The 27177-nt window shown below is 38.5% G+C and overlaps 1 protein-coding gene across 1 annotated transcript in view; it reads right to left on the reverse strand.

The window, feature by feature from the left end:
• Positions 1 to 17926, reverse strand: part of UBE2K (ubiquitin conjugating enzyme E2 K) — a 1186450-nt gene extending 1168524 nt beyond the window's left edge. The window contains exon 1 of the mRNA XM_044062933.1: positions 17709 to 17926. Coding sequence (XP_043918868.1) covers positions 17709 to 17771 — 63 coding nt within the window. The 5' untranslated portion in view covers positions 17772 to 17926. The remainder of the gene's footprint in view (positions 1 to 17708) is intronic.
• Between the last annotated feature and the right edge of the window lie 9251 nt (positions 17927 to 27177).

Here is a 27177-nt window from a genome sequence, read left to right on the forward strand (position 1 = left end):
CAATCTGAGAAAATTGTTGCTATTAGGAAGGTATCTGAAGATGTACATAGTTTTGTGTCTGTTTATATTAAGTTAATAGGTTATGGGAACATTCTGGTGCATGTCCGCACGTGGGGGGGGGGGGGGGGGTTTGATGGTTTTCATTAAAACAAAAAGTCTTGTAAGATGCGACACAGGTTCAATTGGATACAACTGTATAAAAAGGTCAACCTGCCAAACATTAATTGTATGCATGAAACACAAAAGCTGAAACTAGACAAATTTTATAAGGCTTTTATCCAAAGAGTGTTAACGCTATTAGAAGGCAACTTGAGTTACTGGCTGTGCCCACTAAAGCTGTACTTTTGGCTTGAACAAGCACCACCTTCACCTGCTCCTTGCTAACAGTTGTGGGGAGGGGTTATCTTCTTTCAGCTTTTCCCCATTTAGGGGTCGCCACAACGGATCACCTGTCTGCTCATAATTGACAGTAGTTTTACGGTGTCAAATTGCCAGCCCAGCACCCGACCTTCCACGGAAGGCCCACATGCACTCATGACTAGGGCCAATTTAGAGTATCCAATCCACCTACAGCATGTCTTTGGGATTTGGGAGGAAACCGGAGCACTCAGAGGAAACCCATGCGACCACAGGGAGGACATACAGACTCTGTACAGAAGGCACCCCCAGCTGAGGATCGAACGTGAGAACCTTTTGCTGTGAGGCGGCAATGCTAACTGCTGCACCATTGCAGCCACCCCTTGTGGGGAGGGGACATACTAGTAGGGATTTCACAAGGGTGGTATGGGGGTGAATTTAGAGCCGAATTTGACAGTCAGCAGTTTCACTATGTCACTGTGTTTGGTGAAGGGGAACCACCAGTTCCACACAACACTGTGTTATCTTTAAGGTTTCTGACATAGCTGAAAGGCCTTAGACTGACAGGCTTTGTGGTCCAACTTCACCAGTGAAGATGTGATGGGGGGGGGGGGTGCAGTACTCTTCCATACTGGGGAGTACTAGGTCAAGAAAGTTTAAAACTCTTGTTGGAGTGTGCACTATCTTAAGGGTATTTGCATTAATACAAGTCCAGAAAACACTGAGCTTGCAAGTTAGAGGCAGTGTACATTTCCCAGTCTATAAAGGAATAGTTGAAGTCACCCATGACTAGTATTTTATTAGATGGTAAATAACTCCAACAAGCCTGGGTACAAGTTATGGGAGTCTCTGAAGCATAGATGGTGACCTACTGCTTGCTAGGATATGGTAAGGGACCTTAACTTCTGGATATTGGCCAAACCTTTATCCAAGCCCTTACAGCCTTTTTAGGCAAAGCCAAATTAACAAAATTACCAACTTAGCAAATAAAATCTAAAGGTGTTACTGCGCAGTGTTACAAGTCTTACCAAAACAAGGTTTAAAGCCACAGAAAGGTAGTCCAGCAGTGCAGATCTACATTAGCAACAAGTTTGCCTCCAAGTTGGTTAATGGGATGATGGCCTGGAGTTCATCCATGTTCAAAATCACCATAGCCTGGGGGGGTATGGTGGCCATTTTGTTTATTAGGATCTCAGTGAATCAGGTTTTATTTTGGGATGGGAAGTGAAATATGCAAAAGCAGAAGTAATTACCTTTGAACACTTTAAATGATCATCACTGTGGCATTTCAGGGAGGAGCAGTGTGTGCGCCTTGAACAATAAGATGAAGCCACTGTTACAGGCTGTAGACCATCAGGAACTAGACTTCAGATGTGAGGAAGAAAACTTGTGTACGCAACTGGATGACACACTGCTGTTATTTGATACAGGCAAACATGAATGTTGTCTGAATGGGTGGCATACTTACCTTTGATGATGGCAATGTAGAGAAGACTGTGAATTCTATCCCCACACCTGGTGCTTTGATTAATGTTCCAGAACTGGTACTGTATTAGGGGAGTACTGCATTCCTGAGTTGCTACCATTTGAATGAGAAATTAAAGCAGAGGTCCCATCCTGCCTAAGAAAGTGATGACTCAAGTGGATGTAAAAGACCCCATTTGTTGAAAAAAGGATGCATACTTATATTCTATATACAATCATTATACTATGTATGTTATACACGTGTGCAATACATTATGACTTACACATATATGCAAACACACGCGCATGTTAATTTTATTCTCATCACACTTCTGCCATTACAAAAAAAATCTTTGTTTCAAAGCAGTATCCATAGCTTATTTATACATCTCAGAAAACCTTTGATTCCAAACAAACCATAAACATGCAAGTAATCCCATTAGTGTTTTGTTTTTTTGTCCTTATGCTTTCTACATATAATCAATTACTTCTCCAAATACACTTCTGTTGAATACACTAGCTATTTTGTCAAAAAGAAAAAAATCCAATTATTTTAAAGTAGAAAAACATGCTGGGGGGGGGGGTCTCTTTCACGCCCATCAAATCAGCATTAATTTTATTTCATTTATCCTCTAAATGTGAATCTTTCAAAATTTTTCCTTTCATAAAAAATTACTACATTCCAAAACATTTTTGTAACATTCTCTCCCCCTTAACATGCGTAACCTACATCTCCTACATATGGATTATTAGTGCAATAGCCTAAGCCAAGAGCTATATCCTGTCAAGGATGTAACTGCTGGTCAGTTTTGAAAGCTTTAAGGGCACCTTCCATGCACCGAAAATTACTCGGCTCGAACGAAGGTTCAGGTGCCAAGCCCTTTACAGCTTTCCTTACACCAAACACAACACTCCTCCACAAGCTTTAAAGGAGCAACAGGCAGCTAAAGCTGCTCCATTTCTGAGCAGATAAGTTCTCTTATGGGGGGAGCTTTAGTTTTTCTGCCAGCATAATTGTTTTACAAAAAGAAAAAGTAGATTTTCTAAGAGAAAGTGGCGTTTTTACTGACTAGCATGACTTTTGTACAATTATATGGCTGCTTTTTCTACTTTTGTGGTAAAAAGCTGTTTAAACAAAGTTATTCATCTCCGGTCCACGTGTAATTTTTACTTCTGGAGGCCGATTTTACTGATTTAATGCCTGGCTTTTGCAGGAATCTGGCACATTTTAGTTCGGCCATGGAACAACCTACCAGATCCCTGGTTTTACCTTTTTCCAGACACCAAAAAAAAAAAAAAAAAAAAAAAAAACACTGTTAAGCAAGCTTTACCACAACAGCAGGCTGATATGCCTCATCTGTTGGTGGGTGACTGTTGTGGCAAAGGCCAATTCCAATCTTTTTCCTTTGGTCCCACTGACATTCTTATGGCCACCAGGGATCCAAGGTTAAGTACGTCCTCTGCAGCTGTTGGAAGTGCACTTGGTTTGGAAAGGAAGTCTCCCTATCAGTCCTAGGAGAAGGTACAGAATGCCACTATGCTTGGCCACAAAGCTGTGCGCATCCCCCGGGAGGGTTTTGCTAGTGAAAGTAGGTCTGCTTCTTCAGAAACAAAATTTTGTGTGAAAAAATCTCAAATTTAGGGCCAAGGTATTGGACATTCATATGGAGTCCTCTTCTTTGCCTTCAGTGTTGCAATCTACTGCTACCACAGTGCCTCCGCAGATTCCTCTGTCCAGTATTACCATTCCAAAATAACAGTAACACAAAAAGGCAAAGGACCCTGATGTTAGTAAAAAAGATCCAACTATAGATCCCTGGTCTGGCAACTTCTGGGCTTGAACCCTCTGGCACGACTCATTTGGGAGACCACCATGGTTTCTGACCTACCTGCAAATGCCACCACGAATCACATGCCTGTCAAGCTGAGAATTGCAGAGCGACCTCAGACTCCTGACATTTGTGCTGTCTCTCTCAAGGGAGACTCCCCGTCTTCCCTAACTACTGCAGCTACAATCGAAGTGGAGTTCAGATCACCAAATCCTCCAGTCACCCCTTTAAAATGGACGACCAAACCAAATGAATCACTTCCTTTGCTTTGCCATCACCTTCAACCACTGCTTCAAAGACCAAAGTCCAGAACATCCTTAAATGGCCTTCATGAGATAAAAGCCCTTTCATTCTTCCATCTCCAGGGTCTTCCCCATCTAAAAAGAGCATGAAGTAACTTTTAAGGAAGAGGAAGATTCCTCTAACTCAAAGGATGAGGAGGAATTGTCTTACTCTGGCCACTTAACCCCAAAGTTGCCCAGTCTCAAGATGACACACCGTCTTCCACCTCCCCCTAAGGACTTTGGGATACCCTACATGAAAGGAGGAGGCTTTCAGTTGTGAAAGTAAGCAATTCTTCCAGGCCCAGACAAAATTAAAAGGAAGTGCTAAGCTTACCTTTTTTTTTTTTTTTATTTAACATTTGTTGACCGGGAATGTCCGACTAGGTTCCACAGAGCCTGTTTTCAGCGGAGGCCCGGGAAGAAATGCTCCAGACTTCACTCAGACCACTGGTTAATCCAGCAGTCACATTGTATTGGATGCTGTCTCTGAATACATAGCTCTACATCCTGACTCTCTATCTCCCTGCTCCCAGGAAACCAGGCAGGTTTTACTGACTGCTTGAATCTCACAAGCACCTCTAGAAAAATGTGAAGGCTGATCCTTCTGTTGTGCCCACAGAATCCACAAAGGGACCAACAAGACATCCCCTGCCTAATGACAGAGAATGTTTCTGCACTTACAGTAAAATGCTTTAAAAACAATTCTAGCAGAAATATTAGAACAAATAAGTGCACTCTAATTTACTTTCCTGATGTACACATACTCAAAGAAAAAAAAAATTATCCACATCAGTAAGGAAAGATGGAAGTGATCTGACATGATGAAAATAGAGTAGTTTCTGTTGTAGCTCAGAGTGATGGTGCACTCTGTGTGAAAATAATGTTAACATACATGTGACAAACATCTGTACAAACGTTACCCCACAAAACAGAACAGAACCATTATTTCTCTCGACTAAAAACTCAGATACTAATGTACTCCCTTCATTGTGCTGTAGTGGTGGAGGATACACAGTGAATAAATAAGAGCTGTACTTCTGATGAAAGTTTTATTTCCACGTTTGAAATTAGAACAGGAGGAGAAGGGCCTTGGAAAAAATGTCACATCACTCACTCTCTGTGTGCTTACAATTGGGGACTCCATGCTGGAAAAACTGTACTAGACCACATTCATTTTATGATAAAAGGAAAAAGAAATCCTATTTAGGAGACCTTAAAAACTTTGTGATGCTCCCAAACTCTTGGGGAAGTTATTAAAACAGTGTCCCTTTAATGCATGTGGGTATTAATTAAGCAATAACGGACTACGTGGAGTAGTATATTGAAGATTTACCCACTGGTGGCATGGTTTAATCACGAGGGCAAAGCCCGAGTGATTAAATAAAGCCAACCGTGGGTAAATCTTCAATAATGCCACAACCACGGAGTCAGTTATTGCTATTATATACAATGACATTATTTAAGAAAAAAAAATACTTTCTTTTCTCCGTTGCTTCCATTTCAAAGCATTGATGTACTGGGTATAAAATAAGTATTTTTTTCTTTATACAAAGACATTATTTAAGAAAAGTAGGACTCAGTTGCTGTTTTTTTGTTTTTATTAAAAGAAAAAGTTTTGGACACTTCATACCAACGGAAAAAAGTCCTGACCTGTTTCCATTGGTATATTGTGGGATTTACAATGGGCAATCAGCATGCACATTTTGGAATATTAATGGAGAGTCACAATCTATACACCATACCATCCTTATGGAATTTAATAAATGCTCAGCTGTGCACCAATTTATGGAGTTAATCTAGTGTTCCTATGCTTCAGTGATGCTCCTTTGATAGTTAGTCTTTTGTACCAAAAGATCAGATGGCAGTACACGTTTTGGGGATGTTTCCCTCCACTGAACTGTGATCTTGGAGTCCGTATACATAATTTAGAGTAGTGTGTGCAGCTAAGCAACCCACATGAGAGTGGGCTTGCCCCTCTGCAAAAAATCTGTGATTTTAAAAAGCATAATGAATTATGTTAACGCAATCAAATGCAGGAAAAACTAGTTGCTCTCTGAAATTCATTGGTTATCAACGACCTAATTCTCAACATATGATTGAATGCTGTAACACAATCCCATTGTTACCATATGACACAAAAGGATGAGGAGTTATAGCTGTAATGTTTTAAGACATGCTCCAATTTCATAATGGTGTTAGTTATGTTCTACTGCACTAAAATATCAACCCTGGTTGCCCTAAAGACATGTCAGCATCATCATTAAAAGGAGGTTAATACAAGTAACAATGTGGGTCCAGGTGGTATTCCCTGGCATAATTACTCCTAACTTGAGTGAAAATTTTGCTGCAATTTTAACATCCTTGTTCTGCAATGGGAACATTTTCCCTAACTCATCATGGTAAGTTCATGCTCTACCAATTCACAGGGTTGGTAGTTGTGACAGTTTGTAATAGTAAGCTGATCAATTGCATCCTTGTTTGAGAAATGTTGTGAAGGATGATAACAGCTGCTTGAAAAATGAAACCAGATCTGGGCCTAAACATGGACATTTACAAACATGGTTTCAAGGAAAAAAAAAAAAAAGTCTACATTTATCAATTTAGTACAATTTTATGAACCTGCGAGTAGGGATTTAGATAAGGGAATGCGAGGTTGCTGGATTTTTGGATTTGGGCAAAGTATTAGATAGGCATTCCCCACTATACAACAAAAAATAGTTCTGTTTAATCTCGGTGTCAACTTTTACATGGATTTTTTTTTGGGTTAGAAACAGAAGAAAAAAAAAAAACTAAAAGTTCTTGGTCACCTTTCAGACTGGACAAATATATTCCAGTCTTGGGACTTTTGTTTAAATGTTGTCCCTTCCTTTTTTGCTCTTATCAAATAATGGATGGCTATCAAAGTATGAATGATGATACTGAAATTAAAATATTTTAGGATATCTGTAAATTATATCTCTGCAAATAACTAGTTGAGGAGTACAGCATTAAAACCACATTCTGATATAAATTTTTTTTTTTTTTTGGTTCTGCTATAGTTTACAAAGCCACCACTTTTGGTAATTCAGCAGATAGATGAAGATACAAACATTAGGGATAGGGATTTTTTTTTTTCAAATCATCACGGACATGCACTTCAGACAATACCACGTGTGCAATATAAAGTTTTAAAGGTAGAAGCAAGTCTGTTAGGCCTATAACTGAACACAACTTTTTGTTCAGTTCATTACATGAGGATAGACTGAAGGGATACAGAGAAAATTAAAAAGAATTATGGCATGTCATACCAGGCTACACTTTTCGGGTCTGACAGTGCACCACTTTTTTCTTTTCTTCTTCTTACAGGACATGAGCTTTTCTATATTAGGTTAGGTAAGAAACTTAATTCAGTACACATGATGTAGTATACTTGAGCTGCCTTTTTTTTTTTTTTTTTTGTCAAGCAGTTTAATTTCTTTCTGGTTCTGCTGTTACAGCCAAATTTGTTACATCAACCAGAAGAGCTTTTAAGTAGAACTGGAAATAAAAATATACTATTGTGTCACCCAATAAAACTATCCAAAAGCCTCAAGAAAATTTCAATAAAAAGGAGTAATGACTGAAAAAAAAAAAAAAAAAAAGTTTTGAGTCACTCTGTGGAAACACAGAACAGAACTGATGCAACAAGTTCTCCAGGTCCCAAACAGAATGTCAGTATAGCAAGTTAAAGGAGCCAATGGTGTTTTTCATTTGATTATCTTTTGCTTTGCTCTAATGCACGTGTTTTTTTTCCTTTACTATTACAAGTAATGGTGATGCAGTTGAAATATTTTTTGATAATTTTAACTGTATATTCTGGAAATTTAATGTAATATACTACTTGGTGATTACAGGAGGACATGTCATTCTAATTTCTGGTCACATGATGGGTTTTTTTTTTTGAAATCAAGTTTTGACAATAACATTAACCAAACTATGTACAATGCTTAAACAATATCAACAACTATGATGGGTTCTTAAAGTTTAAAGATCTGAGACTGCTAATTGTTTACATTCTGAAGTCTGGCAACAAGACAAAAATGCTCAACATTTTACTGAAGTTTTATTAAAAAGGCTTTGATACATTTTTAATGGGCAATGCAATAGTGCATTTTTATAGTTCTACTTGGATGTGCATTTTTATAGTTCTACTTGGATCTGCTGAGATTTTTGTTTATTTAGAAAAATAAAATAACTTACAGCAGACCATACTAATATGAACTATAAACTATCATGCTTTCTATGGATTATTAATAAAAGCATACAAAGATGTATAAATAAAATAAATGCTCAAGTTTAGCATATTAAATTCTGTATTTAAAAATTACCATGAGAAGATTAGAAGTAAAAACATGCAATAACACACACTGTTCAGTGTTGGTAGTAGTAAATTGGTAATAACAGTGCCCTTCAAAAAATATAAGGGCACTGTAAGATAATGCCAACTTTGGCAGAGAATTAGACATAACCCTAATAAAAGAGCAAGCCAAGTATTTTTTTCTCTCTCCTTTCTTTCCCTTTCTGGGACTGGAGCCACAATTATGATGCCAACCAGTAGAGATTACATTGGCTCTATTCTAATTTTTTGCAGCTTTTAACTTGGAAAAAGCCATTTTTGTTAATAATCAATTAAAGTCTGTACTAGTATTTTAACAGTGCCACAAAACCTTTGGAAGTAAAAACATGCACTTAGTCTGTCCAGTGGTGCTAGTGGCATATTGGTATTAATTGGACCTTAGGTCTATACAATTTTTTTTAAAGAAATGATGCAGCTATCCATAGTCAAAATAATATAAAATCTATGAAATTGCCGAAACGTAAAATGGATGCATTTTATGAAAGTAGTAAAGATAATAGAAAGTTATATGGGTTTACCTAAAACTCTGGCAGAACAATATAGATTTAGGAGACTATTAGAGTACATTACCGTCTTGCTTAGATTTAAAATTAAAACTAATTTTACACAAAAGCTACTGGGGGGGGGGGGGGACACTACCTTTAGAACCTTCAGCTTATTCAGATATTTTAAGCTGGAAATGGAGAAACTTTTAGGCGTTCACGCAAAGGAATACTACAAAGGTTAACAAGTTAATTTTTACTATGTCAGACGTATAAATGTGAGAGGGTAAACATGAATAGAAGTTTGAGACAGCTGTGCAACATTAATAAGCTTATAGGTACATAGATACTTACTAAACTATCTGTGAGGATCTTCAGAAGCCTAGCAATGCATTCCCATGGCATTTTTAGGCATTATATTTTAAGGATGAATAATCCAGACAAGAGCAAAAACAATTACAGGTTACCCCAGGTTTTTCCATAATGTATGATGTCAAAGCGAGATAAAAAGGTTTTCATCTGTTATTCATTTAATGGGTGGATTTGGTTATATTTCTGACAGAAGCAGAGGCACGAGGGACAGCTAAGGGGGTTAATTACACGAAAATAATATTCTTTCCTGTGATAACTCACACATTACGTATAGACTTCATACAAGAAGTAAAAACGTTGGTAAAGGCACAAATAAAGAAGGGAGTGGTAGGGGAGACACGGATGCGTTTTTCAGTATTATACTATCTTATAGTAGTCAGGTCAGGCATGTTTGCCAGTGTACTGACCCAAGATTTTCACAAGGAAGCCAGTGTGAAGTATTCTTAACTTAATTACTCAAGCATATTATTTATTATAGTACTGAAGAGGAAACTAATGGTAGTCAAAAAATTAAGGGGATAAATCTTGCTAAATTAAAACTGGGCAGGATGAAAGAAAGTTTGCAAAAAAATTGTTCTGTTCAAGAAAGACTGCCCGAAGTTCTTCTAACCTTCTATTCTTCATTCATTATGTTAATTCAAGGATTACATTCTTTACTTGCCACTAAACACATCTCTGTTAAGCAAGGTCTTTACTGATTAACATCCAGGCACATTTACGCTGATGACTCCACACTGATACAAGTGTTGCCGCTGCAGTAAATTAAGCTCAACCTCATCTGCAGGAGGGCCTACAACATACACAAAAAAATGTTTCTGACATCATACTATTACAGAATCCTTCCACATCCAAATCTATGTTACTTGGTATAAGATCATTGCCTAAGGGATAGCACCCATCCCACCCTACGAATGGCACACCTGCTCCTCCCATGAACAAAGTTAAATATATGGGATTGAAACCTAACCAACAGCTATCTTAAGTTACCCAAACTGTTCAATCCAGAATGTTCACCAACTGATAAGTATTCGCTGCAGAGCTAAACAAAACCTTAACATGACAACAAAGCTTGGCATTACAAAATTTATAGTCCTACCTCATCTGTTTGGCAGTGTGTTACAAGTGGGTTTTTACAGTGTCTACTTACAGCCTATAACAACATTGTAAGGTCTGCCAGGAATGTACCCTACATTATCTCATTTGGGATGGCTCTTTCTTGAAAACCAAATTGTCTATATGCTCAAGAGTACCTTGCATTCCAAATACTACAAAGACTATTTCCATGCTGTCAAGGTACATTAGAGGTTTATAGCAACCTCCTGAACAGTTAACACCATCCCAAGTTTACTATGCATGCAGAGGACGGAAGTAGATTGCCAAGCCTTTCTTCTGTATCACATATACATTGCACACATATGGCCTACTGTACCCAAGTCATCAGCTCACCTACTGCACATCTTTGGAGTGTGGGAGGAAACCAGAATACTGTGGGGCGGCGACACAAACTCAAGAACATACAAACTCCACAGAGAAGGCCCTGTAGCAGAGAACCAAACTAGAGAACTTCTTGCTGCGAGTTAATGCTATTGAAGGCACCAGAGACATTTTTCCAGTCAAAACTTTCTTCAAATACCAACTGCTAAGAAATCAACAGTAATTTAAAATGACAATACCCAAAGACCTTTCAATGGTATAAGAATTCATTTAGCTCAGAAGTTCCTCGAATATGAAATCTTTGGCCAGCACAGGTTAGGCGTTACTCCTGTTACATGACAAAAATAAACTTTTTTTCAGTCAACTCTCAAGCTGCAATGACGAACTATTTTAAAGCAATGCAATAACTGGGTGGGGGATAGTGGGTCTATGACCCAATGACCTATCACCCCCGATAGCTTCTCTTTTTTTTTTTTTTTTTTTTATATACATACAACGCGGCTAAAAGAAAAATCAGTGTTGCACATTGACACCTTAAATATTAATGTGACTATGGTTATCGTTCTCTTAAATCAGTCAAAGTACAATGTTTAGAGCATAGCTACATACATTGCTGTAATGTATGCTTTACTGATTTACACTGTTCTTCCAAGGTTTCTCCAGTCAAAAAACAAACCGCAACAAACTTTAAAAATCAAATTAAAATCTCTCGATTACAAGTCAACGTCTAATCTCTCATTACTTAAAACTTGTTCAAAAGCAAGACTACAAAAACATTCAAAACTAATGGTACTTCTATCAGCATGGGTTCAAGACAAGATAACACGTTCTAACAGCGCTATGAATACAGCCTGATAAGAGCCTTTTAAATTAGAACAAAGATTTAGTTAAGTAGGACAGTTTTTATAGCAGAGCATGCAACTTTTAACCAATGTTCAAAACGGGTGATGGTAGTGGAGAAGGAAGAGGAAGAAACTTAAGCTTATGCACCAACATTAAAGAATGCCATTAAATTTATGTTTATGGATATATTACAACAGTGCTATGTTTATACTTAAATGAAACACTCCCATCCTATGCAAGTGTGTTATACAGTCATAAATGTCTCACACGGTGCGCTTAACGTACTTGCAAAAATGGTTCCTCAAAAGAAGAGCACTTCGGTATAAAACATACGACTTAATGGGGGGCACACTTGATTCTGCAACCTCACTTCAGTTCTGTACACAATCGTGTAACTCAGTCTAGGATCAAGCTAAATCACGTCAGACATCAAAATTATCACATATGTTCGAACACTAGGTGCATCCTTCACCAGATTGCCACGTGTCCTTAGAAGCTCTTAAAACATGTTAGGCTCTCATGTAAATTCTGCACTACTCAAGGGTCACGGCTGCTTTTCACTACCTCTCCCAAACACAGAAATTCCATAAATCATTGGGCTGCACTGCATGCTTTTAAACTGGGATTCCAGTTTTCATTCTTTTTAGGAACACTCATTCATTCCTTTTTATTCTACGTTTTTCTACCTGGTACGAATGTTCAACTTTCTTGCAGCTGACTTCCTACTTGTACAGTAATCTAATTACCCAAAACTGTACCTAAAACCCCTTGGCCTATATGGAAAAGGATTTCACATATGCACTTTGCACATGCCTGGATGCTGTACAACACAACAGACCACAGCATACCAGGGAACTGATAAACCATCTTAATCTGCAGTACATTTCTTCACTTTTTGTAATATTGATTTTCAATCTCCTTACTTACAAATATGGTGGTGCGTTTTAATACTACAGCCTACATTTTACCCTGAACTTGTATACATCACAGGGTACTTGCTTTAGATTTAGGTAGAAAAAAAATTGTGGGTCAGCAGCAAAGAATCTCATTTGCCACTTTATTCCTAAGGCACAATCAGGAAGCAAGAAGGTATGTCAATTTGTACACAGAATTCATTGCCGGCAATGGCCCACTAACCAAAAATAAAATAACCTTTGCACATAGCTGATAATGATCAGGCAGGTGTTCATATCTTAACACTCACAGAAGTGCCACATTTCACAGTCTAAATTCACACATTTCCATGAGAAGAGGACAACTACTACTTTGTTTATGCTTAAAATTTGATTTGATGAAAGTTAGGTCTAACAGCATGAACGTATACAGCTGCAAGGTCTGCAGCACAATATACTGGGGACTGCAAAAAAATAAATAAACAAATAAAAAAATAAAATGACATATTCCCCTCCCAGAAGTGCCTTAGAAATTTGTCAAGCACTGCTTTTATACAAGTTTTAATGTCAGTAGTGTTGCCTGAAAAGGAAGTGTTAAGTACTACTATATGAAAGCACAAACAGGCACCTCAGAAAGTGTTTCTTTCAAAAAATTGCTCCTACCTGTAATCTGCTCTGTAATGAAAACTCCATGACCTATTCTATCCCACCACCCAATTAAACAAAATAATAAGAAAAGTGTAAAATAAAGTCATTTTCAAAATAAGTGAGGGAGTATACAGGACAACCAAATTTACTAATCTCCAATTACCTTCACATAAACACAAAATGCAGCTCCTTGTTTCATGTCCTTAAGCTGGAAGGACTCTAGCCATTTTATGATCCTGCATGACCCTGACAAATAGTATTCACTTGTTGCAGCTATTTTTTTTAACTCTATACACAAAGATAATTGAATCAAATTATCCTAAGAGTACACATTTTATACCCAATAAGGCACATATGTATGTCTACCACTTCTGCATTAGCCTGTCAATGGATGATAACTGTGGAAGTTCATGTTTTTTAAAGCTGCATCACGCCAGCATCACATGTCATTGGCCACAATGGGTCATGAACAAGTTCGCCTACCCAGTTAGCACAACAAATTAAAGAGGATGCCAGCTCCCCTGCAAACACTTTAGCAATGTTAAAATTACTTTTCAAAACTATGGTCATTAGTTATACCAACACATATTTTTGTACATCAAAAGGACAACCTTACCTTGATTTGATGCTTGGCTAAGCTTATAAAGGCCCCAGAAGTTATTAGCCTAGTACACCCCATGAATCCTATAAGTCCCTGACTGCCAAAACCAATGAAAAACATATTAAAGACTGGAAGGGGGAGCATTAAAAAATACCTAACCTGCAAGACAACAGTTTGGCAGGGAGCAAGCTTCCTACACTCACCACATTCTTGTAAATTTATACATACATACATACATACACACACAAATTCAAGAGAACTCTCCAAGAATATCTAAACCACACCTGGATATGTCACTGCAACCACCCTACATGGATCTAGTCCTTACTCTACCCTCTTCGTTTTTATTCTCTCCTTCCTTACCCCTATTCCCCCCCCTCTTCATTTTTATTCTTCTCTCCTTCCTTACCCCTATTTCCCCCCCTTTACTTTATGCTTTCTTCTCCACCTAACCTGCTTCTTCAACCGAACAGTTACCCGACTCTCTTCTTACTACTTCTCCTCTTTGCATTTGTCTGTTGTACTATATCTTAACCTATTACTAACAATTTACACCTTCTGTTGATTTCAATTAGTGAAATACAGTATGTTGACTAATAACTAACTATCTACTTTTCTATTTGTCTGTTCCATCTTACATACACAAATTTATATATATATATATATATATATATATATATATATATATATATATATATATATATATATATATATACACACACACACACACACACACATATACATACACACACACACACACACACAAAAAAAGTGTGTACTTTAGCAATAAATAACTTAAGACAAGAGACTAATCTTACTGTATTATACATTTAGTGAAATAAGTATTTTTTTATATTTGTATTGTGGAGCTTTTCTCCCTGGGCTTTGTCCCAGTTGGACTTTCCCAGTCAACAAAATGTCAAATAAAATAAGTCCAAGATTGTGCAATAATAAAAAGACCATGTCCTTCACCCACTATGTCAAGATACAGGCAAATATCAACCATCCCAACACTCATTATAACACAAGCCAAAAAAAATAAAATAAGCCCTCAACACAGCCACAAATTAAGTGCACACACCATATCAATATTTTCCAGCTAGTCTCACCCTTCAACAAGTTCAATAATAAAAACATAGCAAAATGCATTCAGATAAAATACAGAGATTCAAATTGATGACATGAGGACTGACAATCAAAATCTCCCAAAATGTTTGTTATTATTTATAGAAGACACATACATTTATTAAATGGTAATTTTAAATTTTCATTCCCTAATGAACTTTACCTTTTTCAAGACTGCTATGCATCTGCTGCCATTCTTGACAATGAATGCATCTAAGGCTAGCCCCTTGCAGCCATTCTTGACAATCTTACTATGATACAAAATTACCCCTGGACAGGACACCGGCCCATCACAGAATGCACATTTACTCACATACCTACAAACGTTTTAAAAAGGCCTTCAGGGCATGCTCCTGGAATTTGGAAACATCTGCCCTTTGAGAACTACATGATGACAGTATGCCACTGCAGAATTTAAAGAAATTGGGTCAACCTGACAATAGAATAGCTGGGGTCCCAATGATGATTTTCACTAAACATGTTGTGCCAGCTGCCTAGAAATTTCAGCTGGGTAGCTAAATGGCTATTAATGCCAAAATAATTAAGGATTAAAAAGAAAAAAAAAAGTAATGTACAGAAGTGTTCACACAACAGCACAGCACAAACATACAAGCCTGAAATGACAGACAAGCAACTGCACTGGCCAGGACGGGACTATAATTCAATAATTGCAGTGCCTGTCTGAAGGGGAACCAATTACTTTCAGTTGCACAAAGAGCTGGATAACAAATTTAACCAAGAAACACCAAGAGTAACTACAGAGCCTTCACTATGCACTTGCTAAAGAAAAAGGAGTATGACTGAAAATGTCAAGTGCCTCATAATGAAGTTTGGAAGCAGAGTAACCAGAACGGATCAAGGTGTTGCACATGCAATAAAAATCCTTCCATCAGCAGTGTTCTCACACTCCAAAAAGTCAGAAAATCACCACCACCACACTGATTAAAAATAAAATGCAACACTCAAAACTAAAAAACTGTACAAAAGTTTATGTTTATTTCATAAAGACAGCCAATGTTAACCTCGTACCTGCTTAGGCTGCTGACCCATCCAATAACTACCATTTATTGTTTAATTTTATTCATTCTCTATTAATATAAAACACTAATCTTCATAAAGGCTAAATTTTGAACCCTTTCCTCTTGTAATCCATCAATATCACTGTAATGTTGTGCTTTACTCCAAATTTGGCTATGTGACAAGAGTAAAGGGCTGTCCAGTGGGCTTACCTAATTAACAAATATAGTAAATAAAAAAATATATCGAATGCTACTGCAGATAGTTATCTTCACAACCGTATTTACTTACAATAATTTTTATAAACACCACTGTAAATTGGTTTGTAAAAGAAAACTGTTAGTATATATACTCTTTTACATCACATCCAAACACAAACTTCACAAAGGTCTACCACCAGCCACTAATTTACACAAACAACCTATTTGCATGACTTAAAACAGTCAAGAAAACACATTAGAGAGAACAATGAAACTTTTAAATCAGAAAATTCACTCAAAAACTTCTGTTCAACAAAACTATTCTCTCCTCTTCTAGTGCATTCACATCCTGTGTTTGTCTTCTCTTCTTTCTAGTGAGCGACACTGCCAAACATCGATACCACAGCTCTCAAATATACAGAATTTTGCCTCATATTTGGCCTGCTGAACATAAAATTCATGCTTTTCTGACAACTCACTGAGAATTGAAGTAATTAAATAATGACATACATTTGAATTTTTGACTTTTTGTTTCCTTCAGAAAATGTACACTAGTACAAAACCTGTTATTCTAGCACCTTTCAAAGTCTGTAACATCAATTTTTAAAATTAGGGCTGCCACCTTTTCAAATGGTACAAACTTCAGATTTTGCAGGCCAAAACATACCCACGGCCAGTACAAGGGACAGAACTTTACTTTTTTGCCTAAATAAAAGCTTATTCTTGTAGCATTTTAGTTGCTTATTCTGTTTCTTATAATATTTAGGTGTTTCAGACACAGAATAACTGTTGTATGCAACTATCACATAAAATATAAGAAATACTTTTGCCCCAATAACTCAGGACATTTGCTATTTTTACATTTTTTTTGCAGGACACAACTGCCATCACAAAGTGAGACAGGTGGTAACCCTATTTAAAATATGTCCCTATTTTTGGGGCCTTTACCCCTCCCCCATTACTTTAGGCTTTGTCCAGACTGCTTGCACTAAGAGATATGACTGATACATGTCACACACATTACCTAACAGCCCAACTCCAATTTAACTTTTTTTCTTACAGTAGCTACTTTCAGTATAACTGAGAAAATCACTGCCCCACCAATGTACTTTCAACAAAAGACATTAACGTTCTTGTTAATAATGCTGCCTTATAACATGTTATATAAGCCTTGGAGCACATGCTAACAGAACTTTTCATAGCATGCTACTTACTGTACAAGCCCCCTCCCAAAAACATATCCCTGACAAGTAATTAAACTATCATTTTCACAGCTACAACTAAATGTACCGCATGTTAAAACAAACACTCAGTGAGTAGAAGCAATGTATCCCAATAATGTGGTCACTCAACATCACTGCAAGCTAGCTTGACAGTATATGCAGTAATTCATCCTGAGAAGGTGACAGCTAAGTATACACAGATTACTATACAGTTATTAGAGCAACAAACTCACAAATACAAACACCTATTTACAAAACAAGGCAATATGTACATTTCAGTTTTAAAGTTCTAGTTCATTCATAGAAAAGCTCCTACACCCCTGTGTTAGCAAACAGAGACAGCAACCTACAGTGAAACCATTTAAGCTGTTTTATTTATTCAGAAACAACCAGCTATCTTTGCTTAGTTTCTCATGCTTCATCTATTTTAATCTACACTGCCAAGAAAGCAAAACCGGCCCAAAATTCCAGCTACAGAAAAAAAAAAACACACTGACATTCCCTCCTAATAGTACTCCATGAATGCCCCATACTTAACACACGGGGTCATAAAAATCTAACCTCCTCACTCTTGAGCACTTCCTTGCATTCCCGCTTGATCCGCTGTGTTGCGATGTTGGCCATAATAGAGTCTTGCCTCCTATTTCGCCCCCGTTTCCTGATTCGGGCCTGCTACACCAACGGTTTACTCCTCAATACTTCCAAGAACTAGACCAAAATGGCGTCAAAGCACGCATGCGCAGCACCAACCTTAGCAACAGGATGCTTGCCGGCAGTTTGATGTCTATGCGTGCGTGTTAGTGCTAGGGCTGTCACCTGTCCCACTTTGCTCAATACAGTCCCTGCATGGGAGCATGTGTCCTACGAAAAACAGTGAAAAGTGGCAAACGTCCTGAGATTTTTAGGACAGAACATATTTCCGAAGTTTCCTGTAATAGTTACATTAACAATTATTTTTTATATGAAACATCTTAATACTATACAAAACAACATAAATAACTCATATTTTACAGGAACAAGCTTTAATTTTGATACAAAAGTCCAGTCCTTTACACTGGTTGCGAGTATGATTTGTCCTGCAAAATTTTACATTTCTTTAAGAAATCATTTCTTAGAAATGTACCACTATGGACATATGAAAATGTTGCAGCCCTTGGTAGTGCGCACATGTAGTACATATACACATGGCTGTCAAACTTGCAAATGTGGTACGCACGCACGGTTAAAGAGACATAGCTATAATTATCAAAGTGCTTTCTCATATGGACCTGCAGTGTAGCTCCGTCGGTGGGGTTAAATGTTTAAAATGCTTCATTTTAGACTGTTGCTGCTAGTCATTTCTGACCACTTGTCCCTCTCCACCCGAGTCAGTAGTGTGATTTAAGTTCTGCTAATAGCCGGAAAAAGTAATGAAATTATGATATGAGAAAGCAAAGCAGGAAAACGCATAAAAGTCATAGTAGGAGTCAAACTTTAACTAATCCCTAGAAATACATGCATCTTGAATTAGAGAACCCAGTTGTTACTGAGTCCTCCACTTAAAAGAATATGTTTTAACTAGAATCTACCTTTTGATTTTGTTTCTATTTGACAAAATAAGTGGTTATTTTACAATCGTGTTAAAGATGGGCATAATAGGTGTCCAAGTGTTAATTATGCTTGTATAATGTATATTTGTTACTGCTATCACTATAAGTGCATTGTAAATGTCTTGATATTAAGTTTTAAACGTTATTAAAATGTGTTTCAGCAGAATTCAATGATTATCGTTATAAAAGTATGGCAATGTTTTATTATACCTTCCTGCTAAACTCTGTTTTGATATACATGTATTATTGCATGCATATTTTGGGATTTATGTCAAAATAACGAGTTACCATAACGTCGAGTTGCAAAACGGTGAGACGGAAACAACAAAAAAATTATATTCAAGAACATCCAGATCGTTGTAAATTTTCACCGCAAAAGGAGTCAGTTAGCCAATGTGGTGAACTTTACCCTTTTCTCCACTGGTGTGCAATCTCGGAGTTGGTATAGTATACTTAATTCGGGGGGGGGGGGGGGTGAGTTTTATTTTATTTTATTTATTTATTTTATTTTCAATTTGTTAACCGGGATAGTCCAACTGGATACATGTCCATTTTCAGTGGAGGCTAGGGTTACCACCTGTCCCACTTTGCGAGGGACAGTCCCTCTTTGGGCAGTTGTGTCATGTCAAAAAATATTAAAAATGGCAAATGTCCTGAGATTGTGGGACATAATTATGTCCCATATTCTTTGTATCAGATGCATAAATTAGTTATTTCTGTATCTAAAATATTTAAATGTTACAAGAAACAGAATAAGCAACTAAACTGCTACAAAAATAAGCTTTTATTTTAGGCAAAAAAGTTAAGTTCTATCCTTTGTACTGACCATGGGTATGTGTCGGCCTGTAAAATCTGATGTGTGTCCCGAAAATGTCCCACTGTGGCCATTTGAAAAGGTGGCAACCCTAGTGGAGGCCCCGGGGAGAAAAGCTCCAAAGAAACATATATGCAAGACATACAAACAAAATATTCTAACATGTTTCTGGTATATACAACAAGACCATATAGATGACCACACATTATTAAGTCATTGACAAAGACATATAGAATGGTCAATACATATACAAACAATATTATAGTATGTCAACTCCCACACATAGCAACACTAAACCCACATATGCGGAGGCCCTTAACATTAACCTGCCCAAGCAACAAGGACCTCCAAAGCCGAAACGCAAACAAACACCAGTCACAACCAAAGTGACACATAGCTCACAACACCAGTGTGCCACCCAACAACAGCCCCTAAGGTAAGACAATGTACCCAACACTTTAATTATAGGTGACTCTATAGTCAGGCACACTGATGTCCCACTCACCAGGCTGAACAAGGAGAAAATTGCAGTCAGCTGCCTGTTGGGTGCCAGGATCCGCCACATAACGCATGCACTCAAGTCACTCCACAACAAGTACAAATACGACTCTGTCATTATCCATGCTGGAGTAGATGACTTGAGACGTACCTCCCTGGACTACATGAAGAGAGACATGGAAGAGCTCTTGGATCATGTGACCCCAGACAGGTATGACCCTAGCCCTGAGTAGCATCCTGCCTTCGCCCAGAATGATACCACAGTATAAGGACAAAATGATTGACTTCAACAATTGGCTAAGCTTCTGGTGTCATTCAAAGGGGATCCAGTATTTGTCTGCCTGGGAAGACATGATCGACAAACCACAATGCTTTGCCAGAGATGGTCTGCACCTGTCACCCCTGGGATTCAGGTTACTGGCTAAAGCTCTTGCCACCCCTATAGTGCCTTTTTTAGGCAAGGTTCAAAGGATAAAACCACCACCGTAACAGATACAAGCATGCAAAATCTGAAGGTAATGCTACTCAATGCTAGAAGTCTAAACCTCAAAATGCACTCTCTTCGAGGCACTCCTAAAAATGGAGAACATCGATATCTGTGCAGTGACTGAGACCTGGTTCAAGGCTCCATAAAGCACCCCTGCAATACCAGGCTACAATTCTTACCACACTTTTCAGCCACAAAACCAAGACCGAAACACTAAAGGTGGAGGAGTGTCCATATTCACCAAGGATATTCACACCTCCAGGCTAGTTGCCCAACACAATGCATCTGAAATTCTCCAGGTGAAACTAACACTAGGTAAGACTGCAATCCAAATTGTAGCTTGCTACAGATCCCCCACCATACCCCAAGATTCTCACTACACCTTCCTAAACATACTGGAAAATATTAAGATACAACCAAACACCCTAATACTGGGTGATTTCAACTACCCTGCCATTAATTGGGAAAACTACTCGGGTACCAACTCCTTTTCCCAACGGTTCTTGGAATTCATAAATTCCAATGCCCTGGATCAACTAATCCATTGTCCCACCAGGGGCTCCAATATCCTAGACCTGGTCATTACCAACATGGGAGATAGATGCTCCACACCAGTGGTCACCCCTCATTGGTCAGATCTGACCATAAGCAAATCACCCTTGACATCCACATCCCACCCCCCAGTAAGGAAACCTCCTTAAAAAACTTCTCCAAAGCCAACTTCATGCTACTGAAGTCAGAAGTGACAAACTTCACAATACCCATGCAGACAGGATCTGACAATTCGACTGCAGAATCCTACACTAAGGCACTGTACGAGCACATCCACTCGTGCATGAATTGTGCCATCCCAAATAGAACCAAGATGCTCTTCTCCAAAAAAAGGAAGCCAATCCGGTGGTCCCCTGCTATAAACAAACTATACAACAGAAGGAAGAAACTGTTGCAGAAAAGAGCTAAATCCCAGGATGCAAAAAACTCCCTCACCAGCCTCAGTAAGAAGCTGAGATCTCTCATAAAATCCTCAAAAGCTAGTTACGAAAATAAAATTGCCAAAGATTCCAAAGACAACCACAAGGCATTCTATAGTTATGTCAAGAATCTAAATGGCAATGCTCAGATCTGCTCTGAGCTACAACAGAATGGCATTAAATATACTGATCCCAAGGATATTGCCAATATCCTGGCAGATCGATTTAGTGCCAACTTCACTCCCCTCTCACCCCCTAAAGGGCCCATCTCAATATCAAAAGATTGCCAAATTCTGATAATCACAGCCACACAGGTAGAAACAGCACTCTCCAAAGCTAAGAATACAGCTTCCATGGGACCAGATGACATCCCAGGCTATGTACTACATGAACTACAAAATGAACTGGCACCCCACCTAAGTGTCATGTTTAATCATAGCCTCACCTCAGGCTTCGTGCCCACTGAGTGGCGCACAGCTACAGTTATCCCGCTCCACAAGGGAGGATCCACTTTGGATCCCGAGAACTACCTTCCCATCAGTCTGACAAGCCTGATCTGCAAGGGCATGGAACGCATTATCATGGAACTTATAAACAAAGACATTGGCAACCTCCAGACACTGGACCCCACCCAGTTTGGGTTGTGAAGGGCCGAACATGTCTCCTTAATCTGATTGACTTCTTCAAATCGGTCTCCAGAGCTGTGGACGAGGGTAAGGAGGTTCACACAGCCTATCTAGACCTCGCCAAGGCCTTTGACACCATCCGGAATCATAGATAAACTTACTAAGCTGGGCATAAATCCCTACGTCACTCGATGGGTTGCCAACTGGGTTACTGACAGAACCCAGACTGTAAAAGTAGCCGACTCCAAATCCAGCTCCAGACAAGTGACAAGTGGAGTACCTCAGGGTTCAGTCCTGAGACAACTCTTGTTTGGCATCTACTTCTCTGAAGTACAGGCCAACACTAAGGGACTCTGGCTAACAAAGTTTGCAGATGACTGCAAACTGGGAGTCATTATTGAATCCCCAAATGATGTGGATATTCTACAAAAGGGCCTTACAGAAACAGATACCTGGTGCCAGAGCCATGGGCTCAAGCTTAATGCCAAGAAATGTATAGTCACCCCCTTTGGAAAAAAACATGTACCCATGAACTACCACATAGGTGGCAGGACACTAAATATTGAAAGTGTGATGAGAGACTTAGGGACACAAGTGGACAGTGGTCTCACTTTCGATAACCACATCGCCACAACAGTCAGGAAATCCTTCTACGTGGCACACCTCATCACTAAAGGCTTTTTATCCAGAAAAAAGGAGATCATTGTCCTACTGTACTCATCTCTCATTAGACCCATTATAGAGTATAATGCCCCATTTGGTATGTACCTCACAAGACATCTGCAACAGCTGGAAAGGCCACAGAAATACCTCACTAAAAGAATCACATGCCTAAAGCAGATGCCATATGCTGACTGTCTAAAAAAACTCCAGCTATACTCTTTGGCATATTGTCTACTCAGAGGTGATCTCTGCTTAACATACAAGGCCATGTCAAACCCTGAGCTGTTGGACATGCTCCACTTAAAGAAATCCCAATCCCTCAGAGCCGCACACTCCAGGGATCTAAACCTTATCATCACAATGAAAAAAACATGCTGGAGGGGTAGGTTCCTGACCCAGAGACTCCTCATACTCTGGAATAGACTGCCCATACATGTGAAGCAGAGCACCTCATTGGCCCTCTTCAAAAGAAACCTTGATGATTGGATGGGAGATAGGAAATTCACCCCGGGGATCATGTCAGTCGCCCTGATAGACAAGGGCCCAGAGAAGTAAATATTGTGGGAAAAAATTTCCAGGGAATTGTTATGGCTAGGCTTGCATAGGCCTTAGGGCCGATAGCCTAGTACCAACCTATGAACCTATGAACCTATTAAGCATCTAGAGTCACATCATGCATCTGAATGTGGTATTGATAAGACTGTGCAGTCCTATCAGGAGACTATGTGTTTAAGGCAAGAGTTACTGCAGTAGTGGCGTAGGACTGAAGTTAGTCTGGTCTGGAGCAGGGACATAACCATTTGTTGAGATGGCTTTTGGCAGACTTTTTAAATTTGGATAGAGAAGATTCCAGGGTAATGGATGAAGGCAGGGAGTTCCAAATTTTTGGATATGTAAGATGATTAGAGGGAGTCACTGGCATGGTTGTGGGATTTAATAACTGTTAAAAGTAACTTATCTGTGGAGCAGAGTTGCCTAGGACAGGAATACTGCTGAATTAGGTTGCTTAACGAGGGTGTTTTGTTTGGGTGGGAGAGCAGCTTATAAGTGATGATAAGCTGATTATAGATTAGTAAATTTGGCAGTTCAAGCCAGTCAAATTGTTTTAGGTTATGATAGTGATGGGTTCTAAAAGATGTGTAATTAGCACATTTGGCTATTTGATTATAGCAGATTGTCAGTTTGCTGGTTTCTGTTTTGGATAGATTTGTTAGGATTGGGGATGCATAAAGTAATGTTGAGAGCAGGTGAGAGCAAGCAATTGTGGTCCGAGCTGGAAGGTAAGCCCTCAAAAAACTATTATTTAGACCTGGGAATAGAGCTGGATATTCGGTATGCTACAGGTTTGCTGTTCAGCTGCTAGCTAGAGTAATAGGAATTTCAGAATGCTACCTTGTCCTTCAAGAGTTTAACTGCCTTGAACAAGTATTCTCAGATAATTGACCACCTTGGTCAATTATATTAAAGCACCTTAAGCGCTCTCTGTAAAGCAGGATCTTTAATTACTTTGCTTCGATTTGCTTTTTTAAGTTTTGTTGGCCGATTGTTTACTTACCTGGGGAAAATTTACAACGATCTGGACATTCGTGAATGTAAACTTTTGTCGTTTCCGTCTCGCCATTTTGCAACTCAATGTTATGGTAATTCGTTATTTTGACATAGATCCATATGTTGATATATATGTACTATCCCTGTTGTATAAATAAATACAAATCTTGCTTATAACTCGTGTTTAAAACACATTTTTGGCAGCTTACTTATAGACTCTTGTTATTGTCAGTGTACTCTAGTACTGAGACTTTTGTATGCTGTGACTTGTTTTTCCTGATTATACATCTATTTCTATGCTTGTTCTGTATGTTTTTATATGTGTACTGTGGCTCAATTAGCCTGGATCATGGCTAAAAAGGGGTCAGAGGGCCAGCCCACCTACACAGTGTACAAACAGTAAATACATAAATTACACTTGGTAATGCTTCTTTATCAAGGGCAGGAACTCTCTGTAAGTAAACCATACTTGCCATGCTATCCTTCCTTCTGTTAGATGGTTTTAAAGTTATAGATAGTAGGCATCATGCCTCTCAACCTCTAAGTGTTAAAGATCATACCACTTGCCTTTAAAACTCATAGCAAAGAGTAAGAAAGAGGAGCATTTTATTTTTCACAACATAAGATCTTCATATACATTTCACACAGTGAGAAAGAATCTTTTTATAGACTTAGTTTATTTATTTAATAATGAATTGTAAACATAACAAATATTTTTGTCTATTATGTTGTCCTTTTTCCAGACATATTTTTATATTTTTCTCTCTACTGTAATTAATCTGGGATTTATCCCCTAATTTCTGTTTATTCTCCTGAGTGAAAATTAAATTCCATAAGCCCCAATAATCGAACATATTCCATGTGTTTCTTGATTGTAAGGTATCACCATTGCTTCTATCTTATTTAAATTACCTCCTTACTGTGGTTCCTTTACCAGCTTCCTCCAGTAAATTCCAGCCCCTCTTGCCTATTATATGTACCCCTAACTGCAATCATGCCTATAGGAAGAAACTCCTTTCTCCATTCCTGTGTTGTGTTTATTCTCAATATACTTCCTGCTACTTTATGATCGTTGTTATTCTCCTTAAGAATCTTTGTCCAGAGTCCCACTGGTTCCTTATATTTTTTTTAATTATCCCAGTTTCATCAATCTCTCTTTCCACTTTGAATTGTAGTTTTGTGTCTGTGTTATGTATAACTGTGTGGCTCTAAATTATCCCTTCAAATCAGATAATCCTAAACCTCTTTGTTCTATTGGAAGGATCAAATCATCACACTTGACTCTTCCTCTCTTCCCCCACAAGAAACAATCCTTCAACTCTTTATTAATTACTATCCACAACTTCTCTGGTTGCCTGACCTGTGTATAAAACTAAAGGGACTAAAAACATTTTACTGCTTGTATCATGCATATCATATCCATAGGCAAGAGCTTCCAGTTTCTCAGTTTTTGTATCATCTTTTGTTTAGTCTCTTCCCACATATCCTTAACTGCCATAACAGAATCCTTTTTAATCCATACTCCTATACACTTCATTTATCATCTCCCATGAAAGTATATGTGTGGGTACATAGTTTACAACTATAACCTTTGTTTTATCTTCACTAATTGTATATCCCAAAAAACTCAGAACTGTCCCAGAATGTTCTACAACACTGATATGTCTTTTCTGATCTATCAGATACAAAATAATATCATTGAAGAATAAAGCTAACTTTTCTTGAACACCATACCAATTATATCCTTGAATCTCTGAGATCCTTTGCCAATTGTTCTAAAAATAGTGCAAATAACAAAGGGGAAAGAGGACACCCCTGCCTGATCCCACTGTACAGACACACCTTATCAGAAGGGAAACATCCCACTTTGATTTTTGCATCCAATCCCTCATATATCCTCCTAATCAATTTTATAATTTTATCAGGGAATGCAAATGCTTCCATTGCCCTACTCATAAAATCCCAGCTTACTCTGTTGAATGCTTTCTCTGCATCAAGACCCACCAATAACAGTGATAATTTCTTATATTCAGCTTCCCTCTGAATCATCATTGTTCTGTTAATGTTGTCAAATGTTTGCCTTCCCTCCACAAAACAACGTTGATTCATATCTATCAATTTGGCAATATCTTTGCCACTTTTTTAGCCTTTATAGGTTCATAGGTTCATACTAGGCTATCTGCCCTAGGGTATTTATAAGCCTAGCCAGAGTGTGTGTGGCTTTCACCACCCCTTAGGATGAGAATACTATACCCATTAGTTTGCTGTGCCTCTGTCCAGCAGTGATACAGAGATGATTCCCGGGGTAAACCTACGATCTCCCATCCACTCGTCAAGATTTCTCTTGAACAGAGTCAGTGAGGGGCTCTGCCTCACATGGACTGGGATTCTGTTCCATAGTGTAGGGAGTCTCTGGGTGATGAATCTGTCCCTCCAGCACGCCCTATTTATATCCGTGTTGAGGTTTAAGTCTCTTGCTCTCGTGGCTCTGGTGGATTTGGATTTTTGAGGTGGAGCATGTCCATTAATTCGGGTTGGACATGGCCTTGTATGTCAGGCACAGATCACCTCTGAGCAGATGGTATGCGACTGAATAGAGCTGGAGTTTCTTCAGTCGGGCATCGTATGACATATGTTTGAGCCCCTTTATCCTTTTGGTGAGGAACTTTTGGGGTCTTTCCAACTGCTGCAGGTGTCGGGTAAGGTACATTCCAAATGGGGCATTGTACTCAATCATTGGTCTGATAAGTGAAGAGTACAGGGGTACAATGACCTCTCCTGATCTGGATGTGAATCCCTTCATGATCAGGTGGGCAATGTAGAAGGTCTTCCTA

Source organism: Protopterus annectens, chromosome 2.part1, assembly GCF_019279795.1.
Source record: "Protopterus annectens isolate FY-2018-M chromosome 2.part1, PAN1.0, whole genome shotgun sequence".
Taxonomy (NCBI): Eukaryota; Metazoa; Chordata; order Ceratodontiformes; family Protopteridae; genus Protopterus; species Protopterus annectens.